Below are 24,289 nucleotides of genomic sequence, written 5' to 3' on the forward strand. Positions count from 1 at the left end.
TCCCTCTCTCTCTCTCTCATCCCCCCTCCCTCTCTCTCCCTCTCTCTCTCTCTCTCTCTTTCATCCCTCTCTCTCTCATCCCTCTCTCTCTCTCATCCCTCTCTCTCCCTCTCGCTCTCATCCCTCTACTACTACCACCATCACTACTACCACCATCACTAAACAGCTATCATTACCATCATCATTACTACTACTACTATCACCATCACTAAACTGCTATCATTACCATCATCATTACTACTACTACCACCATCACTAAACTGCTATCATTACCATCATCATTACTACTACTACTACCACATCACTAAACTGCTATCATTACCATCATCATTACTACTACTACTACCACCATCACTAAACTGCTATCATTACCATCATCATTACTACTACTACTACCACCATCACTAAACTGCTATCACTACCATCATCATTACTACTACTACTACTACCACCATCACTAAACTGCTATCACTACCATCATCATTACTACTACTACTACTACCACCATCACTAAACTGCTATCATTACCATCATCATTACTACTACTACTACCACCATCACTAAACTGCTATCATTACCATCATAATTACCACTACTACTACCACCCATCACTAAACTGCTATCATTACCATCATCATAACTACTACTACCACCATCACTAAACTGCTATCACTACCATCATCATTACTACTACTACTACTACTACCATCACTAAACTGCTATCATTACCATCATCATTACTACTACTACTACTACCACCATCACTAAACTGCTATCATTACCATCATCATTACTACTACTACTACCACCATCACTAAACTGCTATCATTACCATCATCATTACTACTACTACTACTACCACCATCACTAAACTGCTATCATTACTGTCATCATTACTACTACTACTACCACCATCACTAAACTGCTATCATTACCATCATCATTACTACTACTACTACCACCATCACTAAACTGCTATCACTACCATCATCATTACTACTACTACTACTACCACCATCACTAAACTGCTATCATTACCATCATCATTACTACTACTACTACCACCATCACTAAACTGCTATCACTACCATCATCATTACTACTACTACTACCACCATCACTAAACAGCTATCATTACCATCATCATTACTACTACTACTACCACCCATCACTAAACTGCTATCACTACCATCATCATTACTACTACTACTACTACTACCATCACTAAACTGCTATCATTACCATCATCATCTACTACTACTACTACCACCATCACTAAACTGCTATCATTACCATCATAATTACCGCTACTACTACCACCACCACTAAACTGCTATCACTACCATCATCATTACTACTACTACTACTACCACCATCACTAAACTGCTATCTACTACCATCATCATTACTACTACTACTACCACCATCACTAAACTGCTATCATTACCATCATCATTACTACTACTACTACCACCATCACTAAACTGCTATCATTACCATCATAATTACCACTACTACTACCACCATCATCACTAAACTGCTATCACTACCATCATCATTACTACTACTACTACTACTACCATCACTAAACTGCTATCATTACCATCATCATTTCTACTACTACTACTACCACCATCACTAAACTGCTATCATTACCATCATCATTACTACTACTACTACCACCATCACTAAACTGCTATCATTACCATCATAATTACCGCTACTACTACCACCAGCATCACTAAACTGCTATCACTACCATCATCATTACTACTACTACTACCACCATCACTAAACTGCTATCACTACCATCATCATTACTACTACTACTACCACCATCACTAAACTGCTATCATTACCATCATCATTACTACTACTACTACCACCATCACTAAACTGCTATCATTACCATCATCATAACTACTACTACCACCATCACTAAACTGCTATCACTACCATCATCATTACTACTACTACTACTACCATCACTAAACTGCTATCATTACCATCATCATTACTACTACTACTACCACCATCACTAAACTGCTATCATTACCATCATCATTACTACTACTACTACCACCATCACTAAACTGCTATCATTACCATCATCATAACTACTACTACCACCATCACTAAACAGCTATCATTACCATCATCATTACTACTACTACTACTACCACCATCACTAAACTGCTATCATTACCATCATCAAATCAAAATCAAATCAAATGTATTTATATAGCCCTTCGTACATCAGCTGATATCTCAAAGTGCTGTACATAAACCCAGCCTAAAACCCCAAACAGCAAGCAATGCATGTGAAAGAAGCACGGTGGCTAGGAAAAACTCCCTAGGAAAAACTCCCTAGAAAGGCCAAAAACCTAGGAAGAAGCCTAGAGAGGAACCAGGCTATGAGGGGTGGCCAGTCCTCTTCTGGCTGTGCTGGGTGGATATTATAACAGAACATGGTCAAGATGTTAAAATGTTCATAAATGATCAGCATGGTCAAATAATAATAATCATAGTAGTTGTCGAGGGTGCAAGTAGTACTACTACTACTACTACCACCATCACTAAACTGCTATCACTACCATCATCATTACTACTACTACTACTACCACCATCACTAAACTGCTATCATTACCGTCATCATTACTACTACTACTACCACCATCACTAAACTGCTATCATTACCAACATCATTACTACTACCACCATCACTAAACTGCTATCACTACCATCATCATTACTACTACTACTACTACCACCATCACTAAACTGCTATCATTACCGTCATCATTACTACTACTACCATCACTAAACAGCTATCATTACCATCATCATTACTACTACTACTACTACCACCATCACTAAACTGCTATCATTACCATCATCATTACTACTACTACTACCACCATCACTAAACTGCTATCATTACCATCATCATTACTACTACCACCATCACTAAACTGCTATCATTACCATCATCATTACTACTACCACCATCACTAAACTGCTATCATTACCATCATCATTACTACTACTACCACCATCACTAAACTGCTATCACTACCATCATCATTACTACTACTACTACTACCACCATCACTAAACTGCTATCATTACCATCATCATTACTACTACACACTACCACCATCACTAAACTGCTATCATTACCATCATCATTACTACTACTACTACCACCATCACTGAACTGCTATCACTACCATCATCATTACTACTACTACTACTACCATCACTAAACAGCTATCATTACCATCATCATTACTACTACTACTACCACCATCACTAAATTGCTATCATTACCATCATCATTACTACTACTACTACTACTACCACCATCACTAAACTGCTATCATTACCATCATCATTACTACTACTACTACCACCATCACTAAATTGCTATCACTACCATCACCCTACTACCCATACCACTACTATTTGGAATGATAAACAACAATCATAATAGAAATAACAATAATACTAATAAGTTACTATTTACTATACAGATGTTATTATTCAGTGTCCCTCAGGCTATGGCAGGCAAATACATATTTGTATTATAAATATTATAAATATTCATTGTATTAGTATTTTAATTCCTAATTCTGTGTGTGCGGGGGGCCAATCATTCTAGCCTGTCATACGGTGCCTGTGTAATAATATGGCTGAGAGTGAATGAAAGTGAGTGTGTTCCAAACATAGATTTGTTTTGTCAACCTTGGTACAGCCGAACTGCCAACTTCTGTCTGTAGCATCCAAACAGTTTGAATGTCCAAACACTAATATTAACCGTCTGTGGAAAGGTGAGACGAACACGAACACGTTGGTTGTTTTTCCTCTTGGACGCCCACAGGCCTCACAAGACTCGTCTGAATGTCCACCGGTACCAGATGGAAAAATGAATGGAAGTGTGTATGTTTAGTACCAAAGAATAAGGGGTTAAATAAAAAATGTAACCTTTAAAAACAAATCCTGATCTTTCTTATATCTCTCAGAAATAGGACTGACACTGCAGAACTACCTTCCTTTTGGGACTATCTGTTGTTCCATGTAGTGAATCTGTTATGCAATGCATTTGTATGGGTTAATAGCAGTAATGTTCAAAGTAATTTTTTTATCAATTCATTTTTTCATATATTTTATGGGGGGGATACTTCAAGGGCTCTTAAAATTCCAAATCAAATATCTAAATAGTCCTTGGTATGATGACCTTCTTAAAACAATTCCATATGTTAGCTTAGTAGGCTTACTGTATTATATAATATAGATGATTTACCGTTTATAATGACTGGCTCTTAAAACAATTCCATATGTTAGCTTAGTAGGCTTACTCTATTATATAATATAGACGATGTACCGTTTATAATGACTGCTTCTCCGATAGAAATCACTGATCATTCTTGTAAGGGATGTCATGGCAACATTGGCTAGCTAAGTTTATGCGTAGAAACGATGTTGAGTGTCTGGGTTTAGAAAGTCTTTGTTTGGAATGTCAAGTCAATAAGCATTATGGGAAAAAATAAAATAAATAAAACACAGCGGAATATAAAATGGCCGTCCAGATGTAAAAAGAGGAGCTTCTTTTGAGCCTAAAATGAATAAAATCGGTGTCTGAAGTAGCCGGTTCACTGTTCTCTCATCAAGGTGTCTGAAGTAGCCGGTTCACCGTTATCTCATTTAGGGGTCTGAGGTAGCTGGTTCACTGTTATCTCATCAAGGTGTCTGAAGTAGCCGGTTCACCGTTATCTCATCAAGGTGTCTGAAGTAGCCGGTTCACTGTTATCTCATCTAGGGGTCTGAGGTAGCTGGTTCACTGTTATCTCATCAAGGTGTCTGAAGTAGCCGGTTCACCGTTATCTCATCAAGGTGTCTGAAGTAGCCGGTTCACTGTTATCTCGTCTAGGGGTCTGAAGTAGCCGGTTCACTGTTATCTCATCTAGGGGTCTGAAGTAGCCGGTTCACTGTCATCTCATCTAGGGGTCTGAGTAGCCGGTTCACTGTTATCTCATCTAGGGGTCTGAAGTAGCCGGTTCACTGTTATCTCATCTAGGGGTCTGAAGTAGCCGGTTCACCGTTATCTCATCTAGGGGTCTGAGTAGCCGGTTCACTGTTATCTCATCTAGGGGTCTGAAGTAGCCGGTTCACTGTTATCTCATCTAGGGGTCTGAAGTAGCCGGTTCACTGTTATCTCATCTAGGGGTCTGAAGTAGCCGGTTCACTGTTATCTCATCTAGGGGTCTGAAGTAGCCGGTTCACCATTATCTCATCTAGGGGTTTGAAGTAGCCGGTTCACCGTAATCTCATCAAGGTGTAGGGCCTACTGACAAGGTAAAGTCATTCTGCCCCTGAGCAAGGCAGTTAACCCACTGTTCCACGGGCGCCGAAAACGTGGATGTCAATTAAGGCAGCCCCCCCCCCCCCCCCCCCCCCCCCGCACCTCTCTGATTCAGAGGGGTTGGGTTAAAAATGCGGAAGACACATTTCAGTTGAAGGCATTCAGTTGTATCCCCCCTTTTCCCTTTCCCTTAGTGCAGTTATCCGACACTAAAACCATTCAAACAAGCTTGATTCTACGAAGAAGTGGACAGTTGACAGTGTAACAGCGCCATCTAGCGGTGGGAGACGGTAACAGCGAAAGCCATATTGATACAGGTCATCCTGTCCTTTAACCAGACCAGATATTTTGTGTTCTATTAATGATCTAGTCTTATATTACCTATTAGGTTACTGACGTTTAAACTGAAGTCATTTAGCAGATACTCCTATCCAGAACGTCTTATATTACCTATTAGGTTACTGACGTTTACACTGAAGTCATTTAGCAGATACTCCTATCCAGAACGCCTTATATTACCTATTAGGTTACTGACGTTTACACTGGAGTCATTTAGCAGATACTCCTATCCAGAACGTCTTATATTACCTATTAGGTTACTGACGTTTACACTGAAGTCATTTAGCAGATACTCCTATCCAGAACGTCTTATATTACCTATTAGGTTACTGACGTTTACACTGAAGTCATTTAGCAGATACTCCTATCCAGAACGCCTTATATTACCTATTAGGTTACTGACGTTTACACTGAAGTCATTTAGCAGACACTCCTATCCAGAACGTCTTATATTACCTATTAGGTTACTGACGTTTACACTGAAGTCATTTAGCAGATACTCCTATCCAGAACGCCTTATATTACCTATTAGGTTACTGACGTTTACACTGGAGTCATTTAGCAGACACTCCTATCCAAAACATCCTCCAGTTAGTGGTTAAGGTTATTTACAGTGCATTCAGAAAGTATTCAGACCCCTTGACTTTTTCCACATTTTTTTCCCTTCATCAATCTACACACAATACCCCATAATGACAAAAGAAAAAGGTTTTTATAACTTTTTGCAAATGTATACATATTTTCATAGGTACTCAGACCTTTTACTCAGTACTTTGTTGAAGCACCTTTGGCAGTGATTACAGCCTCGAGTCTTCTTGGTTATGACGCTACAAGCTTGGAACACTTGTATTTGGGGAGTTTCTCCCATTCTTCTCTGCAGATCCTCTCAAGCTCTGTCAGGTTGGATGGGAGCGTTGCTGCACAGCTATTTTCAGGTCTCTCCAGAGATGTTCGATCGGGCTCAAGTCCAGGCTTTGGCTGGGCCACTCAAGGACATTCAGAGACTTGTCCCGAAGCCACTCCTGCGTTGTCTTGGCTGTGTGCTTAGGGTCGTTGTCCTTTTGGAAGTTGAACCTTCACCCCAGTCTGAGGTCCTGAGCGCTCTGGAGCAGGTTTTCATTAAGGATCTCTTTGTACTTTAGTCCATTCATCTTTCCCTCAATCCTGAGTAGTCTCCCAGTCCCTGCCGCTGAAAAACATCCCCACAGCATGATGCTGCCACCACCATGCTTCACCGTAGGAATGGGGCCATGTTTCCTCCAGACATGACACTTAGCATTCAGGCCAAAGAGTCTACGAAAAAGGCCTGATTTGTGGAGTACTGCAGAGATGGTTGTCCTTCTGGAAGTTTCTTCCATCTCCACAGAGGAACTCTAGAGCTCTGTCAGAGTGACCATCGGGTTCACAGTCACATCCCTGACCAAGGTCCTTCTCCCCCGATTGCTCAGTTTGGCCGGGCAGCCAGCTCTAGGAAAAGTCTTGGTGGTTCCAAACTTCTTCCATTTAAGAATGATGGAGGCCGCTGTGTTCTTCAATGCTGCATAAATGTTTTGGTACCTTTCCATAGATCTGTGCTTTGACATAATCCTGTCTCTGAGCTCTACGGACAATTCCTTCGACCTCATGGCTTGGTTTTTGCTCTGACATGCACTGTCAACTGTGGGACCTTATATAGACAGGTGTGTGCCTTTACAAACCATGTCAAATCAATTGAATTTACCACAGGTGGACTCCAATCAAGTTGTAGAAACATCTCAAGGATGATCAATGTAAACAGGATTCTCCTGAAATCAATTTCTGGTCTCATAGCAAAGGGTCTGAATACTTATGTAGATACGGTATTCCTGTTTTTTATTTTTAATACATTTGCAAAAATGTCTAAAAACTTGTTTTCACTTTGTCATTATGGGGTATTGTGATGTCATTATGGGGTATTGTGATGTCATTATGGGGTATTGTGTGTAGATTGATGAGGAGGAAAAATAATAATTGAATACATTTTAGAACAAGGCGGTAACGTAACAAAATGTGGAAAAAGTCAAGGGGTCTGAATACTTTTCCGAATGCACTGTATATATTTTATTGTCACATACACCAGATAGGTGCAGTGAAATGTGTTGTTTAACAGAGTCAGCCGTAGTATTACGGCGCCCCTAGAGCAAATGAGGGTTAAGTGCCTTGCTCAAGGGCACGTCGACAGATTTTTCACCGTTTCGGCTCTTCCAACCACTAGGCTACCTGCCGCCCCGTTATCCTCAACCACATATCACAGTCATAGTCAGTATATTAACCTCAATAAAACAGCACAAACACAATATTACATCCAGAATGAGAGACACCGCTTCAATTCTTCAGTGTTTTAATTATGTTCATCAGACAGACAGGAAACAGGAAGATGTTTTTGTTCTATTAGCCATCAGACAGACAGGAAACAGAAAGGTGTGTTTGTTCTATTAGCCATCAGACAGACAGGAAACAGAAAGGTGTGTTTGTTCTATTAGCCATCAGACAGACAGGAAACAGAAAGGTGTGTTTGTTCTATTAGCCATCAGACAGACAGGAAACAGAAAGGTGTGTTTGTTCTATTAGCCATCAGACAGACAGGAAACAGAAAGGTGTGTTTGTTCTATTAGCCATCAGACAGACAGGAAACAGAAAGGTGTGTTTGTTCTATTAGCCATCAGACAGACAGGAAACAGAAAGGTGTGTTTGTTCTATTAGCCATCAGACAGACAGGAAACAGAAAGGTGTGTTTGTTCTATTAGCCATCAGACAGACAGGAAACAGAAAGGTGTGTTTGTTCTATTAGCCATCAGACAGACAGGAAACAGAAAGGTGTGTTTGTTCTATTAGCCATCAGACAGACAGGAAACAGATTATAACATCATCAGAAGTAAAAAATACTGTATATATTCATAGAAATATAAATTTAAATCAAAATAATTAAAATGCTGAATATGAAACTAATGTAATTCCAGTAGCTTTGATGTTGGGAGGCCTTGGAGAGGCTTCTGTAAATCCCCTTCTGAGTTCCAGAACATTTCCTGCTCTGTCTGTCCCCACACACACACACACACACACACACACACACACACACACACACACACACACACACACACACACACACACACACACACACACACACACACACACACACACACACACACACACACACACACAGAGAGAGCGAGAGAGAGAAGAAGGCAGCTGCAGGTGATTCCTATTCCATCACAGCATTCTAGAGATGATATCAGGCTGAAATACCAGGAACAGAGGAGACCAGTCACACAGGGTCCTGTTCATTAGAGAACAGAGGAGACCAGTCACACAGGGTCCTGTTCATTAGAGAACAGAGTAGCAAAACAAAAAGTCACAATAGGGGTTTCTTACTGGACCAATTAAAGATGTCATTATTGTCCAGGTTAGTCCCTCCCTGCCTGTTTCTTAAATGACTGTCATTATTGTCCAGGCTAGTCGTGAAACAGGCAGGCCATGTAATACAACATTAAGAAACATGTCTGCCAGAACACATCCCTTTGTCGTCAGATGGTAGCAGTGTAGTATGATCTGTGTGACAGCCAGAGAGGGAGTCTCAGATGGTAGCAGTGTAGTATGATCTGTGTGACAGCCAGAGAGGGAGTCTCAGATGGTAGCAGTGTAGTATGATCTGTGTGACAGCCAGAGAGGGAGTCTCAGATGGTAGCAGTGTAGTATGATCTGTGTGACAGCCAGAGAGGGAGTCTCAGATGGTAGCAGTGTAGTATGATCTGTGTGACAGCCAGAGAGGGAGTCTCAGATGGTAGCAGTGTAGTATGATCTGTGTGACAGCCAGAGAGGGAGTCTTAGCCCAGTGGCCGGGGAGAGATTCATTTTATTTCTATGTGAAATATGTAGTGGGTAGTTTCAGGAGTTAGCTCCACTAATACATGGTAAAAAAGTAAATAAACTACCACCAAGTTACTGCAAATTGTACTTAAATGACTAGTTGGATTACAGTGGGGTCTGAAATTAGCCCTTGATAAAGATGATCAATAATGACTGTATAAAAAAATGAATTCAAATACTGAGCTATATTCTAGGCTCAAAAATATTTGGAAATTATTTTATACGACCCATAATATTATTGACACACCTTAATATTATTGACACCCTTAAATATTATTGACACCTCTAAATATTATTGACACCCCTAAATATTATTGACACCCCTAAATATTATTGACACCTCTAAATATTATTGACACCCCTAAATATTATTGACACCTCTAAATATTATTGACACCCCTAAATATTATTGACACCCCTTAATATTATTGACACCCTTAAAAGATTATTGACACCTCTAAATATTATTGACACTCCTAAATATTATTGACACCCCTTAATATTATTGACACCCCTTAATATTATTGACACCCTTAAAGATTATTGACACCCCTAAACATTATTGACACCCCTAAAGATTTTTTAAAATAAAGTAGTCAAAAGTGCAGTATTTGGTCCCATATTCGTAGCATGCAATGACTACATCAAACTGGCGACCATTCATTTCTATTGGGCACAAAATAACCTTTAACCTCTACTACTCCCCAACACTGACTTTAAGCTCTGACCTCTACTACTCCCCAACACTGACTATAACCTCTAACCCCTGACATCTACTACTCCCCAACACTGACTATAACCTCTAACCTCTGACCTCTACTACTCCCCAACACTGCCTATAACCTCTAACCTCTACTACTCCCCAACACTGACTACAACCTCTAACCCCTGACCTCTACTACTCCCCAACACTGACTACAACCTCTAACCCCTGACCTCTACTACTCCCCAACAATGACTACAACCTCTAACCCCTGACCTCTACTACTCCCCAACACTGACTATAACCTCTAACCCCTGACCTCTACTACTCCCCAACACTGACTATAACCTCTAACCTCTAACCCCTGACCTCTACTACTCCCCAACACTGACTATAACCTCTAACCCCTGATCTCTACTAGTCATAGTCATTATGAAACAGACAGAGAGGGATTAACCTGGACAACTGACTATAACCTCTAACCCCTCACCTCTAACCCCTAACCTCACCCGGTGGAGGAAGTGCTGTCCCTGCAGGAAAGAGGAAGTGGATGTGGGTGGGGCTTCCTGTCTGCCGTTCTTGCAGCGCAGGTAACCATATAGATTTGCCACCTGGAGAGAGATACTGGCTACCACCAACACCTGGGGGGAGAGGGAGTACGTGAGTCTGTGTGTGTGTTTTATTGTGTACAAAATACAGCAGATATTGTTGTTGTGGGGGGAGACCAGAGGGAGGTGCTGATTCTGGAGGTGGGCTGCTCATTTGACTGTTACATGGAACCTGCCTGTTGCTGACAAGCTTCTTAAATACCAGCCCCTTGTATCACACACTTGGACAGCCTTGGTTACGAGTGCAGATAAGTAGCACTGATATTTAGTCGTCTCGGTCACGTACAGCGGCTATAGAAAACCTGCACGGCAGAGTTGGGTAAAGTTGATAGACTCTTAATGACATTTATTGATAGCTTTAATGGCTGCCAAAGGTGCTTTCACCAAGTATTAACTCAGGGGTGTGGAGACTTAACTCAGGGGGGATGGAGACTTAACTCAGGGGGGATGGAGACTTAACTCAGGGGGGATGGAGACTTAACTCAGGGGGGATGGAGACTTAACTCAGGGGGGATGGAGACTTAACTCAGGGGTGTGGAGACTTAACTCAGGGGGGGTGGAGACTTAACTCAGGGGGGATGGAGACTTAACTCAGGGGACTTAACTCAGGGGGGTGGAGACTTAAGTGGAGACTTAACTCAAGGGGGTGGAGACTTATCCAATTATCATATCAGTTTTATTTTGACAATTTCCTCTAACTTTCTTTAACTTACAATGGAGAAGGTACTGCTCTGTTTCAGCTGTTATGGTCAGTCTAGCTGTATGGAGAACAAGGTACTGCTCTGTTTCAGCTGTTATGGTCAGTCTAGCTGTATGGAGGAGAAGGTACTGCTCTGTTTCAGCTGTTATGGTCAGTCTAGCTGTATGGAGAAGAAGGTACTGCTCTGTTTCAGCTGTTATGGTCAGTCTAGCTGTATGGAGAACAAGGTACTGCTCTGTTTCTGCTGTTATGGTCAGTCTAGCTGTATGGAGAAGAAGGTACTGCTCTGTTTCAGCTGTTATGGTCAGTCTAGCTGTATGGAGAACAAGGTACTGCTCTGTTTCAGCTGTTATGGTCAGTCTAGCTGTATGGACAAGAAGGTACTGCTCTGTTTCAGCTGTTATGGTCAGTCTAGCTGTATGGAGAAGAAGGTACTGCTCTGTTTCAGAAGTATGGAAAGGAGATTCTTTCTGTATCCTGACAGGGTCCAATGCAGCCGTTGTGTGTGTTTGTGTGTGTGTGTGTGTGTGTGTGTGTGTGTGTGTGTGTGTGTGTGTGTGTGTGTGTGTGTGTGTGTGTGTGTGTGTGTGTTACCAGCCAGTGTATGTTCAGACAGAACAGGGTAGTGAAGAAGAAGCCGGTCCAGATGAGAGGACAGATGATCAGACCCGACCAGAAGATCCTGGCCTCCACCTCCGTACCACCGGCCTGGGGAGAGGACTACACACATAGACATCAGAGGACTACACAACACAACACCAACTTAGAACTGCATTGCCTTCCACACACCAGCGTCTCACCTTCCTGTCCTCAAACACCCAGAGGCTTCTCCCATCCTCATCGATCTGGTTCCACCATCGCAGACCCACCAACAACCTGCCTGTCACATTCTGACACACACACACGTGAGAAAGTGTGTGTGTGTGTGTGTGTGTGTGTGTGTGTGTGTGTGTGTGTGTGTGTTCTCACCTTAACGGACCAGAAGTCGCAGGACAGCAGAGTGATGATCATAATGAAGCAGGAAGTAAAGCTCTTGGTGAACCAATCACAGAGCAGGTAGGTTACTATGGCAGCCACTCGGAAGAACAGGTGCAGGAAGGAGGCGAGGGGATGTCTGGAAAGTCAGTCAATCAGCCAGTCAGTCAATCAGCCAGTCAGTCAATCAGCCAGTCAATCAGACAGTCAAACTTAAACAGAATAATTTCAAACCTGGTAATTTTACAATTTTTATATCCAAAAAGCGAAAATTGTAGAATATATAAACAGTACCAGTCAAAGGTTTGGACACACCTACTCATTCAATGGTTTTTCTTTATTTTTACTATTTTCTACATTGTAGAATAATGGTGAAGACATCAAAACTATGAAATAACACATATGGAATCATGTAGTAACCAAAGTAGCCACCCTTTGCCTTGATGACAGCTTTGCACATTCTTGGCATTTTCTCAACCAGCTTCATGAGGTAGTAACCTGGAATGCATTTCAATTAACAGGTGTCCATTTTTTTTTAAATGTGTGGAATTTCTTTCCTTCTTAATGCATTTGAGCCAATCAGTTGTGCTGTGACAAGGTAGGGGTGGTATACAGAAGATAGCCCTATTTGGTAAAAGACCAAGTCCATATTATGGCAAGAACAGCTCAAATAAGCAAAGAGAAACGACAGTCCATCATTATTTTAAGACATGAAGGTCAGTCAATACGGAAAATGTCAAGTTTCTTCAAGTACTGTCGAAAAACCATCAAGCGCTATGATGACATTGTCTATCACGAGGACCGCCACAGAAAAGGAAGAACCAGAGTTACCTCTGCTGCAGATATGACTGTACTTGAAGAAACTTGCCATTTTCCAGATTGACTGACCTTCATGTCTTAGAGTAATGATGGACTGTCGTTTCTCTTTGCTTATTTGAGCTGTTCTTGCCATAATATGGACTTGGTCTTTTACCAAATAGGGCTATCTTCTGTATACCACCCCTACCTTGTCACAACACAACTGATTGGCTCAAATGCATTAAGAAGGAAAGAAATTCCACAAATTAACTTTTAACAAGGCACACCTGTTAATTGAAATGCATTCCAGGTGACTACCTCATGAAGCTGGTTGAGAGAATTCCAAGAATGTGCAAAGCTGCCATCAAGGCAAAGGGTGGCTACTTTGAAGAATCTCAAATATAAAATATGTTTTGATTTGTTTAACACTTTTTTGGTTACTACATGATTCCATATGTGCTATTTCATAGTTTTGATGTCGTCAATATTATTATACAATGTAGAAAATAGTCAAATTAAAGAAAAACCCTTTAATGAGAAGGTGTGTCCAAACTCCTGACTCGTACTATACATCCATGTAGACCTATAGAGGGTAGGTTACTGCTCTAGTCTCTATTACTGGGTACATCCATGTAGACCTATAGAGGGTAGGTTACTGCTCTAGTCTCTATTACTGGGTACATCCATGTAGACCTATAGAGGGTAGGTTACCTCTCTAGTCTCTATTACTGGGTACATCCATGTAGACCTATAGAGGGTAGGTTACTGCTCTAGTCTCTATTACTGGGTACATCCATGTAGACCTATAGAGGGTAGGTTCCTTCTCTGGTCTCTCCCTTACCGGATCTTTGCCCCCCTGAGCGCTCTCTGCTCCTCCTCCTCGGTACTGAAATCCAACTCCACATCCTCCGTGTCGTCCACGAGACCACCCTGAACCGGTGCACACACAACCGTAATCACACAAACCACTAGCTACCGACCGACCGGAGAAAGGATTTAATTAAAACAACAACACACGCAACCTAGCCTACCTGTTTCATTGTGAGCGATAGACGGGTGTTGTAGTCCAGACCTGTCCACTATTTGCTCAATAGGTCTGTTCTGACAGCCCTGTCCGTTGTTAATGGTGGATAGATTAGAGCAGGTGTCGCAGTGAAATGGGTCCGACTGGACCTCCTATCTAACCCACCAAAGAGACGGAGAGAGATGCTCTCGCATCAGCATCATCTGGAAAGAGAGATGCGAACTTTCTTTTTGTGAGAGAAACACGCTACGTTGCTATTTTAATATAGCCTACATTTAGCCGTATTATACAGTAGGCTATCCGGTCATCTGGGGTACTTAAGCTGTTGCTAAGACTTGTTTTATGTTTTGTTAGGTAGTAACGGACTGTTTTTTTTATGAGATTTTTTTCATCAGTAATAAGTGTTTACGTTCTTACCCGCTCTGACCAGCTCATGTCGCTGTCACTCCCAACAACCAACGGTTAGCGGCTCACTAGCAGCGCCCGTTCCAACAATAAAGTCAAAACTCTACCTTATTCCCTCCTTTCATTCCTGCTCTCCTGTCTCCTTTGTGTGTGTGTGTGTGTGTGTGTGTGTGTGTGTGTGTGTGTGTGTGTGTGTGTGTGTGTGTGTCAAGCAGTAATTTTATCATGAAACAGTATCAAAATATTGTATTCATTTTTAAATAACATAGAAAACGCTGAAGAAGTCTTTGCTATATTTAACAGACGCACGTTGATCATAAGACAACAGCTGTACAGTTAACACACATTCAACATTCAATATGTAGTTAATCCGGAAAATATTCAGACCCCTTCACTTTTTTCACATTTTGTTACATTACAGCCTTATAAAATGTATTAAATTGTGCCCACCCCTCATCAATCTACACACAATACCCCATAATGACAAAGCAAAAACAGGTTTTTATAAATGTTTGCTAATTTATTCAAAATAAAAAAACTTAAATATAACATTTCCATAAGTATTCAGACCCTTTACTCAGTACTTTGTTGAAGTATCTTTGGGTTCAAGTCCAGGTTTGGCTGTGCCACTCAAAGACATTCAGAGACTTGTCCCGAAGCCACTCCTGCGTTGTCTTGGCTGTGTGCTTAGGGTCGTTGTCCTGTTGGAAGGTGAACCTTCGCCCCCAGTCTGAGGTCCTGAGTGCTCTGGAGCAGGTTTTCATCAAGGATCTCTCTGAACTTTGCTCCGTTCATCTTTGCCTCGATCCTGACCAGTCTCCCAGGCCCTGCCACTGAAAAACATCCCCACATCATGATTCCTCCACCACCATGCTTCACCATAGGGATGGTGCCAAGTATGCTCCAGATGTGACACTTGGCATTCAGGCCATCAGACCAGAAAATCTTGAGAGTCCTTTAGGTGCATTTTTGCAAACTCCAAGCGGCTGTCGTGTGCCCTTTACTGAGGAGTGGCTTCTGTGACTACTCTACCTTAAAGGCCTGATTGGTGGAGTGCTGCAGGTTCTCCCATCTCCACAGAGGAACTCTGGAGCTCTGTCAGAGTGACCATCAGGTTTGTATTTGTATTTATTATGGATCCCCATTAGTTCCTGCCAAGGCAGCTACTCTTCCTGGGGTCCAAACACATTAAGGCACTTACATTACACAGAAAACCAAATTATTATTGTTTCAGTCCACACCTGCTCCAAGCAGTTTAGTCACCTCAACTTGCGCAATTTCCACATTATTCATTACGAGAGGTAGTTGAGGTTTAGGGTTTAGTGAATGATTTGTCCCAAATACAATGCTTTTAGTTTTGGAAATATTTAGGACTAACTTATTCCTTGCTACCCACTCCGAAACTAACTGCAGCTCTTTGTTAAGTGTTGCAGTCATTTCTGTCGCTGTAGTAGCTGACATGTATAGTGTTGAGTCATCCGCATACATAGACACTCTGCCTTTACTCAATAGCATGTAGCATGTCATTAGTAAAGACTGACCAAGGCCTTGCTCCCCTGATTGGTCAGTTTGTCTGGGCAGCCAGCTCTAGGAAGTCTTGTTGGTTCCAAAATTCTTCCATTTCAGAATGATGGAGGCCACTGTTTTGCTTCAATGCTGCAGACATTTTTTGGTACCCTTCCCCAGATCTGTGCCTCGACAAAATCCTGTCATCTCGGAGCTCTACGGACAATTCCATCAACATCATGGCTTGGTCTTTGCTCTGACATGCACTGTCAACTGTGGGACCTTATATAGACAGGTGTGTGCCTTTCCAAATCAAATCTATTGAATTTACCACAGGTGGACTCCAGTCAAGTCGTAGAAACATCTCAAGGATGATCAATGTACAGGTTGCACCTGAGCTCAATTTCAAGTCTCATAGTAAAGGGTCTGAATACTTATGTAAATAAGGTATCTGTTTTATTTTTTGCCCCAAATTCTAAAAACCTGTTTTCGCTTTGCCATTGTGGGGTATTGTGATGTCATTATGTGGTATTGTGATATCATTATGGGGTATTGTGATGTCATTATGGGGTATTGTGTGTAGATTGATGAGGGAAAAAATGATTAGATCCAGTTTAGAATAAGGAATAAAGGTTGGGAAACCAACCCACTGAACCTTCAGAACCACAGACCAGAACTACAGTACATGACCAGCCATAGAACAGGCCCAAGAGACAGAACCACAGAGAGACCAGAACCACAGACCAGAGACAGAACCACAGACAGAACCACAGACCAGAGACAGAACCACAGACCGAACCACAGAACCAGAACCACACAGATAAGAACCACAGACCAGAGACAGAACAACAGACCAGAGACAGAGAGGGTAAGAAACAGCAAATTCATATTCAGTTTTCTGGGGCTCCATTCCATTTTAGTTTTGGTCAGTACCGTCCAGAGAGTTTCAGTCTGTTGAAATGGAACTGGTCCCCAAACTCTCCAGTAGGAGGGTGAGTCTATATACTATAAGGATAGTCCTGTAGATACTGTGTGACCACCTGGTTAAGCTCAGGTAGTGAATCTATCCTCTCCGCTCCGTACAACTCGATGATTCGCCCCCTACACAGCTGCTGTAAGGTCATCGGTCGCTCCCTGCGCCACGCCCTCCGCAGCCGCCTATGGGATGACTCCATGTAGAACTGCAGCAAGGCGAACAATGAATCAAAGGCCTTGTTACTGCCGTTGAGGCGGAACCTCTGACTGGTTAAGAGGACGCGGACACTGATGGGCCCCTGGTCACCATGGTAACTGAGGGTGAAGAAGACGTCTGGCTGACTGCTGTCCCTGGCAACCACACAACCACATGACAGCACAACGTTACACAGGACGGAACAGCAGGGAGGAGGGGTGTGCTTGTTTGTTTCCTTACGAGGAACAATGTGTGTGTGTGGTGTATACCTGATGAGGAAGCTCCCAGGCGGTGTGTGTAGAATGGTGTGGTGTTTACCTGATGAGGAAGCTCCAGGGTGGTGTGTGTAGAATGGTGTGGTGTATACCTGATGAGGAAGCTCCCAGGCGGTGTGTGTAGAATAGTGTGGTGTATACCTGATGAGGAAGCTCCCAGGCGGTGTGTGTAGAATAGTGTGGTGTATACCTGATGAGGAAGTTCCCAGGCGGTGTGTGTAGAAGTGTGTGGTGTATACCTGATGAGGAAGCTCCCAGGCGGTGTGTGTAGAATGGTGTGGTGTTTACCTGATGAGGAAGCTCCAGGGTGGTGTGTGTAGAATGGTGTGGTGTATACCTGATGAGGAAGCTCCCAGGCGGTGTGTGTAGAATAGTGTGGTGTATACCTGATGAGGAAGCTCCCAGGCGGTATGTGTAGAATAGTGTGGTGTATACCTGATGAGGAAGTTCCCAGGCGGTGTGTGTAGAAGTGTGTGGTGTATACCTGATGAGGAAGCTCCCAGGCGGTGTGTGTAGAAGTGTGTGGTGTATACCTGATGAGGAAGCTCCCAGGCGGTGTGTGTAGAAGTGTGCGGTGGGCCTCCTCCATCTCCATAGGGCCCCAGTAGTAGCCACTGTGAACCAGCTGACGGTGTGTGTGTCGCACTAGAACATACTCCTGCTGGCTGAAGAAGGGCCGGAGGTGTGTGGTCCAGTAGTCTGGGATCGGATCGGGCAAGTGGAGAGGGGGTCTGAGGCAGGGGAGAGGAATGGGGAGAAGGCAGGGTCTGGGGCTTGGCCAGGGGAGAGGGATACTGGGTCTAGCCGTTCTAAAGCTGCTCTGTTGAGGCCACCAGAGATGGAGAGGACCGCCAGAACTGGTCTTGTCTGGAGGTCTGGTCAGGTTGTCTGTGCTGGTCTGGACTGTATTCTCTAGTTCTAAGAGTTGGATCTGTTGTTCTAAGTTCTGTTGTTCTAAGAGTTCATTCTCTTGACCTAGGAGTTCTAAGTTCTCGAGTTCTAGGACTTGGTTCTGTTGTTCTAAGTTCTGTTGTTCTAAGAGTTCATTCTCTTGACCTAGGAGTTCTAAGTTCTCGAGTTCTAGGACTTGGTTCTGTTGTTCTAAGTTCTGTTGTTCTAAGAGTTCATTCTCTTGACCTAGGAGTTCTAAGTTCTCGAGTTCTAGGACTTGGTTCTGTTGTTCTTGAACGCGGTTCTGTTGTTCTACGTGTTCTAGGGTTTTCCCTGGAAGCTGCTGGGTTCCGTCCTGGTTCTGTGTGGGTGCCGTGTGGTTCTGCGATGGTTCCACTGTGGTTGCTGCCAGAGTGTCTCTGACCATCATACAGAAGAGAGCCCTCCACTGGATCCCCCATCACCAGATCCCTACCATCCCATTGGTGGATCACTATCACATATCCAAATCCACTATAGGGGTGAGGAGAGAGAGATCCGGAATGATCTGGAGAGATCCTGGGAGAAGAGACAGACAGACAGGCGACAGTGTTATTGAGATGTTGTATAATAACATAGGCCACACACACACACACACACACACACACACACACACACACACACACACACACACACACACACTACAGGAACCACTAACGCTGGAAAGTTCAGTCTCCATCTCAGGTTTCAAGGACTCCGTCATGGACAGCTGTAGTTGTTATGGGAACCCAGTAATGCAGGCTGCTGATTGTGCTGCTTGTATTATGGTCTGCCATGTCGTTGCTGTGGATCTCCCTTCATGTAACCTTGTGGTCTCCCTTCTTGTAGTGTAGTGGTGTCATCTGTCCTAGTTAATGCTGTACCATGTGTAGGTGTTTAATATGTCTCCCTTCATCTAACATAGTGGTGTCTCTGTCTACTTTGTCCCTGGTGGTGTTATCGGTCCTAGTTAATGCTGTACCATGTGGTGGTGTTTAATGTTGGTCCAACATCTAGTGGAAATCCTTCCCAGAAGACTGCAGGCTTTTATAGCAGCAAATGCGGGACCAACTCCATATTAATACCCATGATTTTGGAATGAGATGTTCGAGGAGCAGGTGTCCACATACTTTTGGTCATGTAGTGTATCTGTGCTGTTGCCAAGAGTGTTCTGTCTATGTTCTCCATGTTTTTTATATATGTATTTAAACTTTATTTAACCAGGCAAGTCAGTTAAGAACAAATTGTTATTTACAATGACGGTCTACCCCTGGCCAAACCCCGGAGGACACTGGGCCAATTGTGCGCCGCCCTGTGGGACTCCCAATCACGGCCGGTTGTTATACAGGCTGGAATGGAACCAGGGTCTGTAGTGACGACTCTAGCACTGAGATGCAGTGCCTTAGACCGCTGTAATACAGCCTGGAATGGAACCAGGGTCTGTAGCGACGACTCTAGCACTGAGATGCAGTGCCTTAGACCGCTGTGATACAGCCTGGAATGGAACCAGGGTCTGTAGCGACGACTCTAGCACTGAGATGCAGTGCCTTAGACCGCTGTGATACAGCCTGGAATGGAACCAGGGTCTGTAGCGACGACTCTAGCACTGAGATGCAGTGCCTTAGACCGCTGTCATACAGCCTGGAATGGAACCAGGGTCTGTAGCGACGACTCTAGCACTGAGATGCAGTGCCTTAGACCGCTGTCATACAGCCTGGAATGGAACCAGGGTCTGTAGCGACGACTCTAGCACTGAGATGCAGTGCCTTAGACCGCTGTGATACAGCCTGGAATGGAACCAGGGTCTGTAGCGACGACTCTAGCACTGAGATGCAGTGCCTTAGACCGCTGTCATACAGCCTGGAATGGAACCAGGGTCTGTAGCGACGACTCTAGCACTGAGATGCAGTGCCTTAGACCGCTGTAATACAGCCTGGAATGGAACCAGGGTCTGTAGCGACGACTCTAGCACTGAGATGCAGTGCCTTAGACCGCTGTCATACAGCCTGGAATGGAACCAGGGTCTGTAGCGACGACTCTAGCACTGAGATGCAGTGCCTTAGACCGCTGCGCCACTCGGGAGCCCCCTTTCTTTTAATCCCCGCCCCCCTGCCCCACAGGAGGCTTTTTGCTTCTTGCCAGGCAATCATTCTAAATAACAATGTGTTCTTCATTGACCTGCCAAGCATTTCGCTACACCCGCAATAACATTTGCTAAATATGTGTATGTGACCAATAACATTTGATTTTGATTTAAAAAAATAAAACAAATAATCACACACAGTGTCTTATCTTCCTAGTTCTAGCTGTTAACAGGACAGTGTCTTATCTTCCTAGTTAGAGCTGCTAACAGGACAGTGTCTTATCTTCCTAGTTCTAGCTGTTAACAGGACAGTGTCTTATCTTCCTAGTTCTAGCTGTTAACAGGACAGTGTCGTATCTTCCTAGTTCTAGCTGCTAACAGGACAGTGTCTTATATTCCTAGTTCTAGCTGCTAACAGGACAGTGTCTTATCTTCCTAGTTCTAGCTGCTAACAGGACAGTGTCTTATCTTCCTAGTTCTAGCTGCTAACAGCACAGTGTCGTATCTTCCTAGTTCTAGCTGCTAACAGGACAGTGTCGTATCTTCCTAGTTCTAGCTGTTAACAGGACAGTGTCGTATCTTCCTAGTTCTAGCTGTTAACAGGACAGTGTCTTATATTCCTAGTTCTAGCTGCTAACAGGACAGTGTCTTATCTTCCTAGTTCTAGCTGCTAACAGGACAGTGTCTTATCTTCCTAGTTCTAGCTGCTAACAGGACAGTGTGTTATCTTCCTAGTTCTAGCTGCTAACAGGACAGTGTGTTATCTTCCTAGTTAGAGCTGCTAACAGGACAGTGTCTTATCTTCCTAGTTCTAGCTGTTAACAGGACAGTGTCTTATCTTCCTAGTTCTAGCTGCTAACAGGACAGTGTCGTATCTTCCTAGTTCTAGCTGCTAACAGGACAGTGTCTTATATTCCTAGTTCTAGCTGCTAACAGGACAGTGTCTTATCTTCCTAGTTCTAGCTGCTAACAGGACAGTGTCTTATCTTCCTAGTTCTAGCTGCTAACAGGACAGTGTCTTATCTTCCTAGTTCTAGCTGCTAACAGGACAGTGTCTTATCTTCCTAGTTAGAGCTGCTAACAGGACAGTGTCTTATCTTCCTAGTTCTAGCTGTTAACAGGACAGTGTCTTATCTTCCTAGTTAGAGCTGCTAACAGGACAGTGTCTTATCTTCCTAGTTCTAGCTGCTAACAGGACAGTGTCTTATCTTCCTAGTTCTAGCTGTTAACAGGACAGTGTCTTATCTTCCTAGTTAGAGCTGCTAACAGGACAGTGTCTTATCTTCCTAGTTCTAGCTGTTAACAGGACAGTGTCTTATCTTCCTAGTTAGAGCTGCTAACAGGACAGTGTCTTATCTTCCTAGTTCTAGCTGTTAACAGGACAGTGTCTTATCTTCCTAGTTCTAGCTGTTAACAGGACAGTGTCTTATCTTCCTAGTTAGAGCTGCTAACAGGACAGTGTCTTATCTTCCTAGTTCTAGCTGTTAACATCAACATCGAAGATGGCGTAGCTGTCAGATGTCTTTGTCATGTCGCGTCCCATGTATATATCTTTTTATATCATTTTCTTCACATTCTTTTAAAAAAATGTCCTAAACCTCAACTTCTAAATACTCTCCTGCAACCTGCCTCACCCAATGTGGTGTGGATCTGTTTTTTTTCTAAAGTATTTCTATTTACCTCCGAACTGGAATACCTCAACTGAAGCTAGCTAGCTATCTAGCTATCGGCTATCAGTCAGCTAACCACTGCTAGCGGTCATCAGCTAACCTTTAGCTCGGAAAGCTCTCGCCAGTTCGTACAACGCGTTTCAAACCAGAGCATACCGGACCTATTTTTCTCTCCATATCCCCGGATTCCTAACGCAAACTCTGAACCTTTTCATCTGGATCATGGCAGCTAGCTAACCGCAACCCGGGTTGACTACTCCTGGCTAACGTTTCCGTCCCGGAGCAAACACCAACTAGCCTGGAGCTAGCCCATGCTAGACCCATCTCCCGGCTAGGGCTCCTGGGCTACTCCTGAAGCCCACTCCTCAGCTACAATATCCAGACCCCTTCTACTGCCGGTACGGGGCACGGAACCCCGCCGATCCTTCACGACTGGAATACCGACATAATCTGCCCGAGGATCCCAACATGCCCCTCAGGCGTGACGTCCCCTGAAGGCCCATTCTGCTAACTGCGGCCTGCTAGCTATCTAGAGCACATTGGACTGTTAGCTGATCCATCGGCCAGTTTCTTGGACCACTAGACCCATTTTTCCAATTGGACTTGGACCCCTCTGCCACTTGGAACCCTACTAATTCCACAACTGGTCTATCGACGTCACCGCACGAGGAGGCAAAAACAGACTTTCCCCCATCGCGACGTCCCTCTAAGGCCCTTATGCTAGCTTGCTAGCCCCGGCCTGCTAACTGTCTGAATCGCCGTGTTCCCAGCCAGCCCAACCACTCACTGGACCCATACGATCACTTGGCTACGCATGCCTCTCCCTAATATCAATATGCCTTGTCCATTACTGTCCTGGTTAGTGATTACTGTCTTATTTCACTGTAGAGCCTCTAGCCCTGCTCAATATGCCTTTACCAACCATGTTGTTCCACCTCCCACATATGCGATGACATCACCTGGTTTAAACGTCTCTAGAGACTATATCTCTCTCATCATTACTCAATGCCTAGGTTTACCTCCACTGTATTCACATCCTACCATACCTTTGTCTGTACATTATGCCTTGAATCTATGCTATCGTGCCCAGAAACCTGCTCCTTTTACTCTCTGTTCCGAACGTGCTAGACGGCCAGTTCTTATAGCCTTTAGCCGTACCCTTATCCTACTTCTCCTCTGTTGATGTGGAGGTTAATCCAGGTCCTGCAGTGCCTAGCTCCACTCCCACTCCCCAGGTGCTCTCATTTGTTGACTTATGTAACCGTAAAAGCCTTGGTTTCATGCATGTTAACATTAGAAGCCTACTCCCTAAGTTTGCTTTATACACTGCTTTAGCACATTCTGCCAGCCCAGGTGTCTTAGCCGTGTCTGAATCCTGGCTTAGGAAAACAACCAAAACCCTGAAATTTCCATCCCTAACTATAACATTTTCCACCAAAATAGAACTGCCAAAGGGGGCAATGTTGCAATCTACTGCAGAGATAGAACTGTGCAGGCTATCTTACTATCCATGTCTGTACCAAAACATTTCGAGCACACACCCGTAGCACGCGCTCAAGCAGGTATATCTCACTGGTCACCCCCAAAGCCAATTCTTCCTTTGGCCGCCTCTCCTTCCAGTTCTCTGCTGCCAATGACTGGAACGAACTGCAAACATCTCTGAAGCTGAAGACTCTTACCTCCCTCGCTAGCTTTAAGCACCAGCTGTCAGAGCAGCTCACAGATCACTGCACCTGTACATAGCTCTTCTGTAAATAGGCCATCCAATCTACCTCATCCCCATACTGTATTTATTTATTTATCTTGCTCCTTTGCACCCCAGTATCTCAACTTGCACATTCATCTTCTGCCCATCCTACCATTCCAGTGTTTAATT

The 24,289-nt window shown here is 43.5% G+C and overlaps 2 protein-coding genes across 5 annotated transcripts in view; both read right to left on the minus strand.

Annotated features, from left to right (window-relative positions):
• Positions 1-8,779: 8,779 nt before the first annotated feature.
• LOC106593219 (Golgi apparatus membrane protein TVP23 homolog A) lies at positions 8,780-14,941 on the minus strand. Of its 2 annotated transcripts, XM_082967866.1 has the most exons (7): positions 14,402-14,933; positions 14,212-14,300; positions 12,567-12,711; positions 12,398-12,487; positions 12,192-12,317; positions 10,799-10,930; positions 8,780-8,996 (listed from the first exon to the last, which is right to left on the minus strand). In XM_082967866.1, the coding sequence occupies exons 1-7, from the start codon at positions 14,408-14,410 to the stop codon at positions 8,985-8,987; spliced, it is 603 nt and encodes a 200-aa protein (XP_082823992.1). In that variant the 5' UTR covers positions 14,411-14,933; the 3' UTR covers positions 8,780-8,984. The 2 variants fall into 2 exon arrangements, with proteins under 2 accessions (XP_082823992.1, XP_045567305.2); XM_045711349.2 differs by lacking the exon at positions 8,780-8,996 and having other exon boundaries at positions 9,016-10,930; positions 14,402-14,941.
• A 129-nt stretch (positions 14,942-15,070) lies between these two features.
• LOC106593218 (uncharacterized) overlaps positions 15,071-24,289 on the minus strand; it is a 10,350-nt gene continuing 1,131 nt past the window's right edge. Inside the window, exons 2-3 of one of the 3 annotated variants that reach the window (XM_045711343.2) lie at positions 18,285-19,200; positions 15,071-17,631 (exon numbers count right to left, since the gene is read on the minus strand). In XM_045711343.2, the coding sequence (XP_045567299.2) occupies positions 17,304-17,631; positions 18,285-19,072 (1,116 nt within the window). In that variant the 5' untranslated portion in view covers positions 19,073-19,200 and the 3' untranslated portion in view covers positions 15,071-17,303. Of the gene's footprint in view, positions 19,201-24,289 lie in introns of all 3 variants that reach the window. The other 2 variants (XM_045711338.2, XM_082967853.1) reach the window with 2 other exon arrangements.

The sequence above is a fragment of the Salmo salar genome, chromosome 02 (assembly GCF_965601325.2).
Source record: "Salmo salar chromosome 02, fSalSal1, whole genome shotgun sequence".
Taxonomy (NCBI): domain Eukaryota; kingdom Metazoa; phylum Chordata; class Actinopteri; order Salmoniformes; family Salmonidae; genus Salmo; species Salmo salar.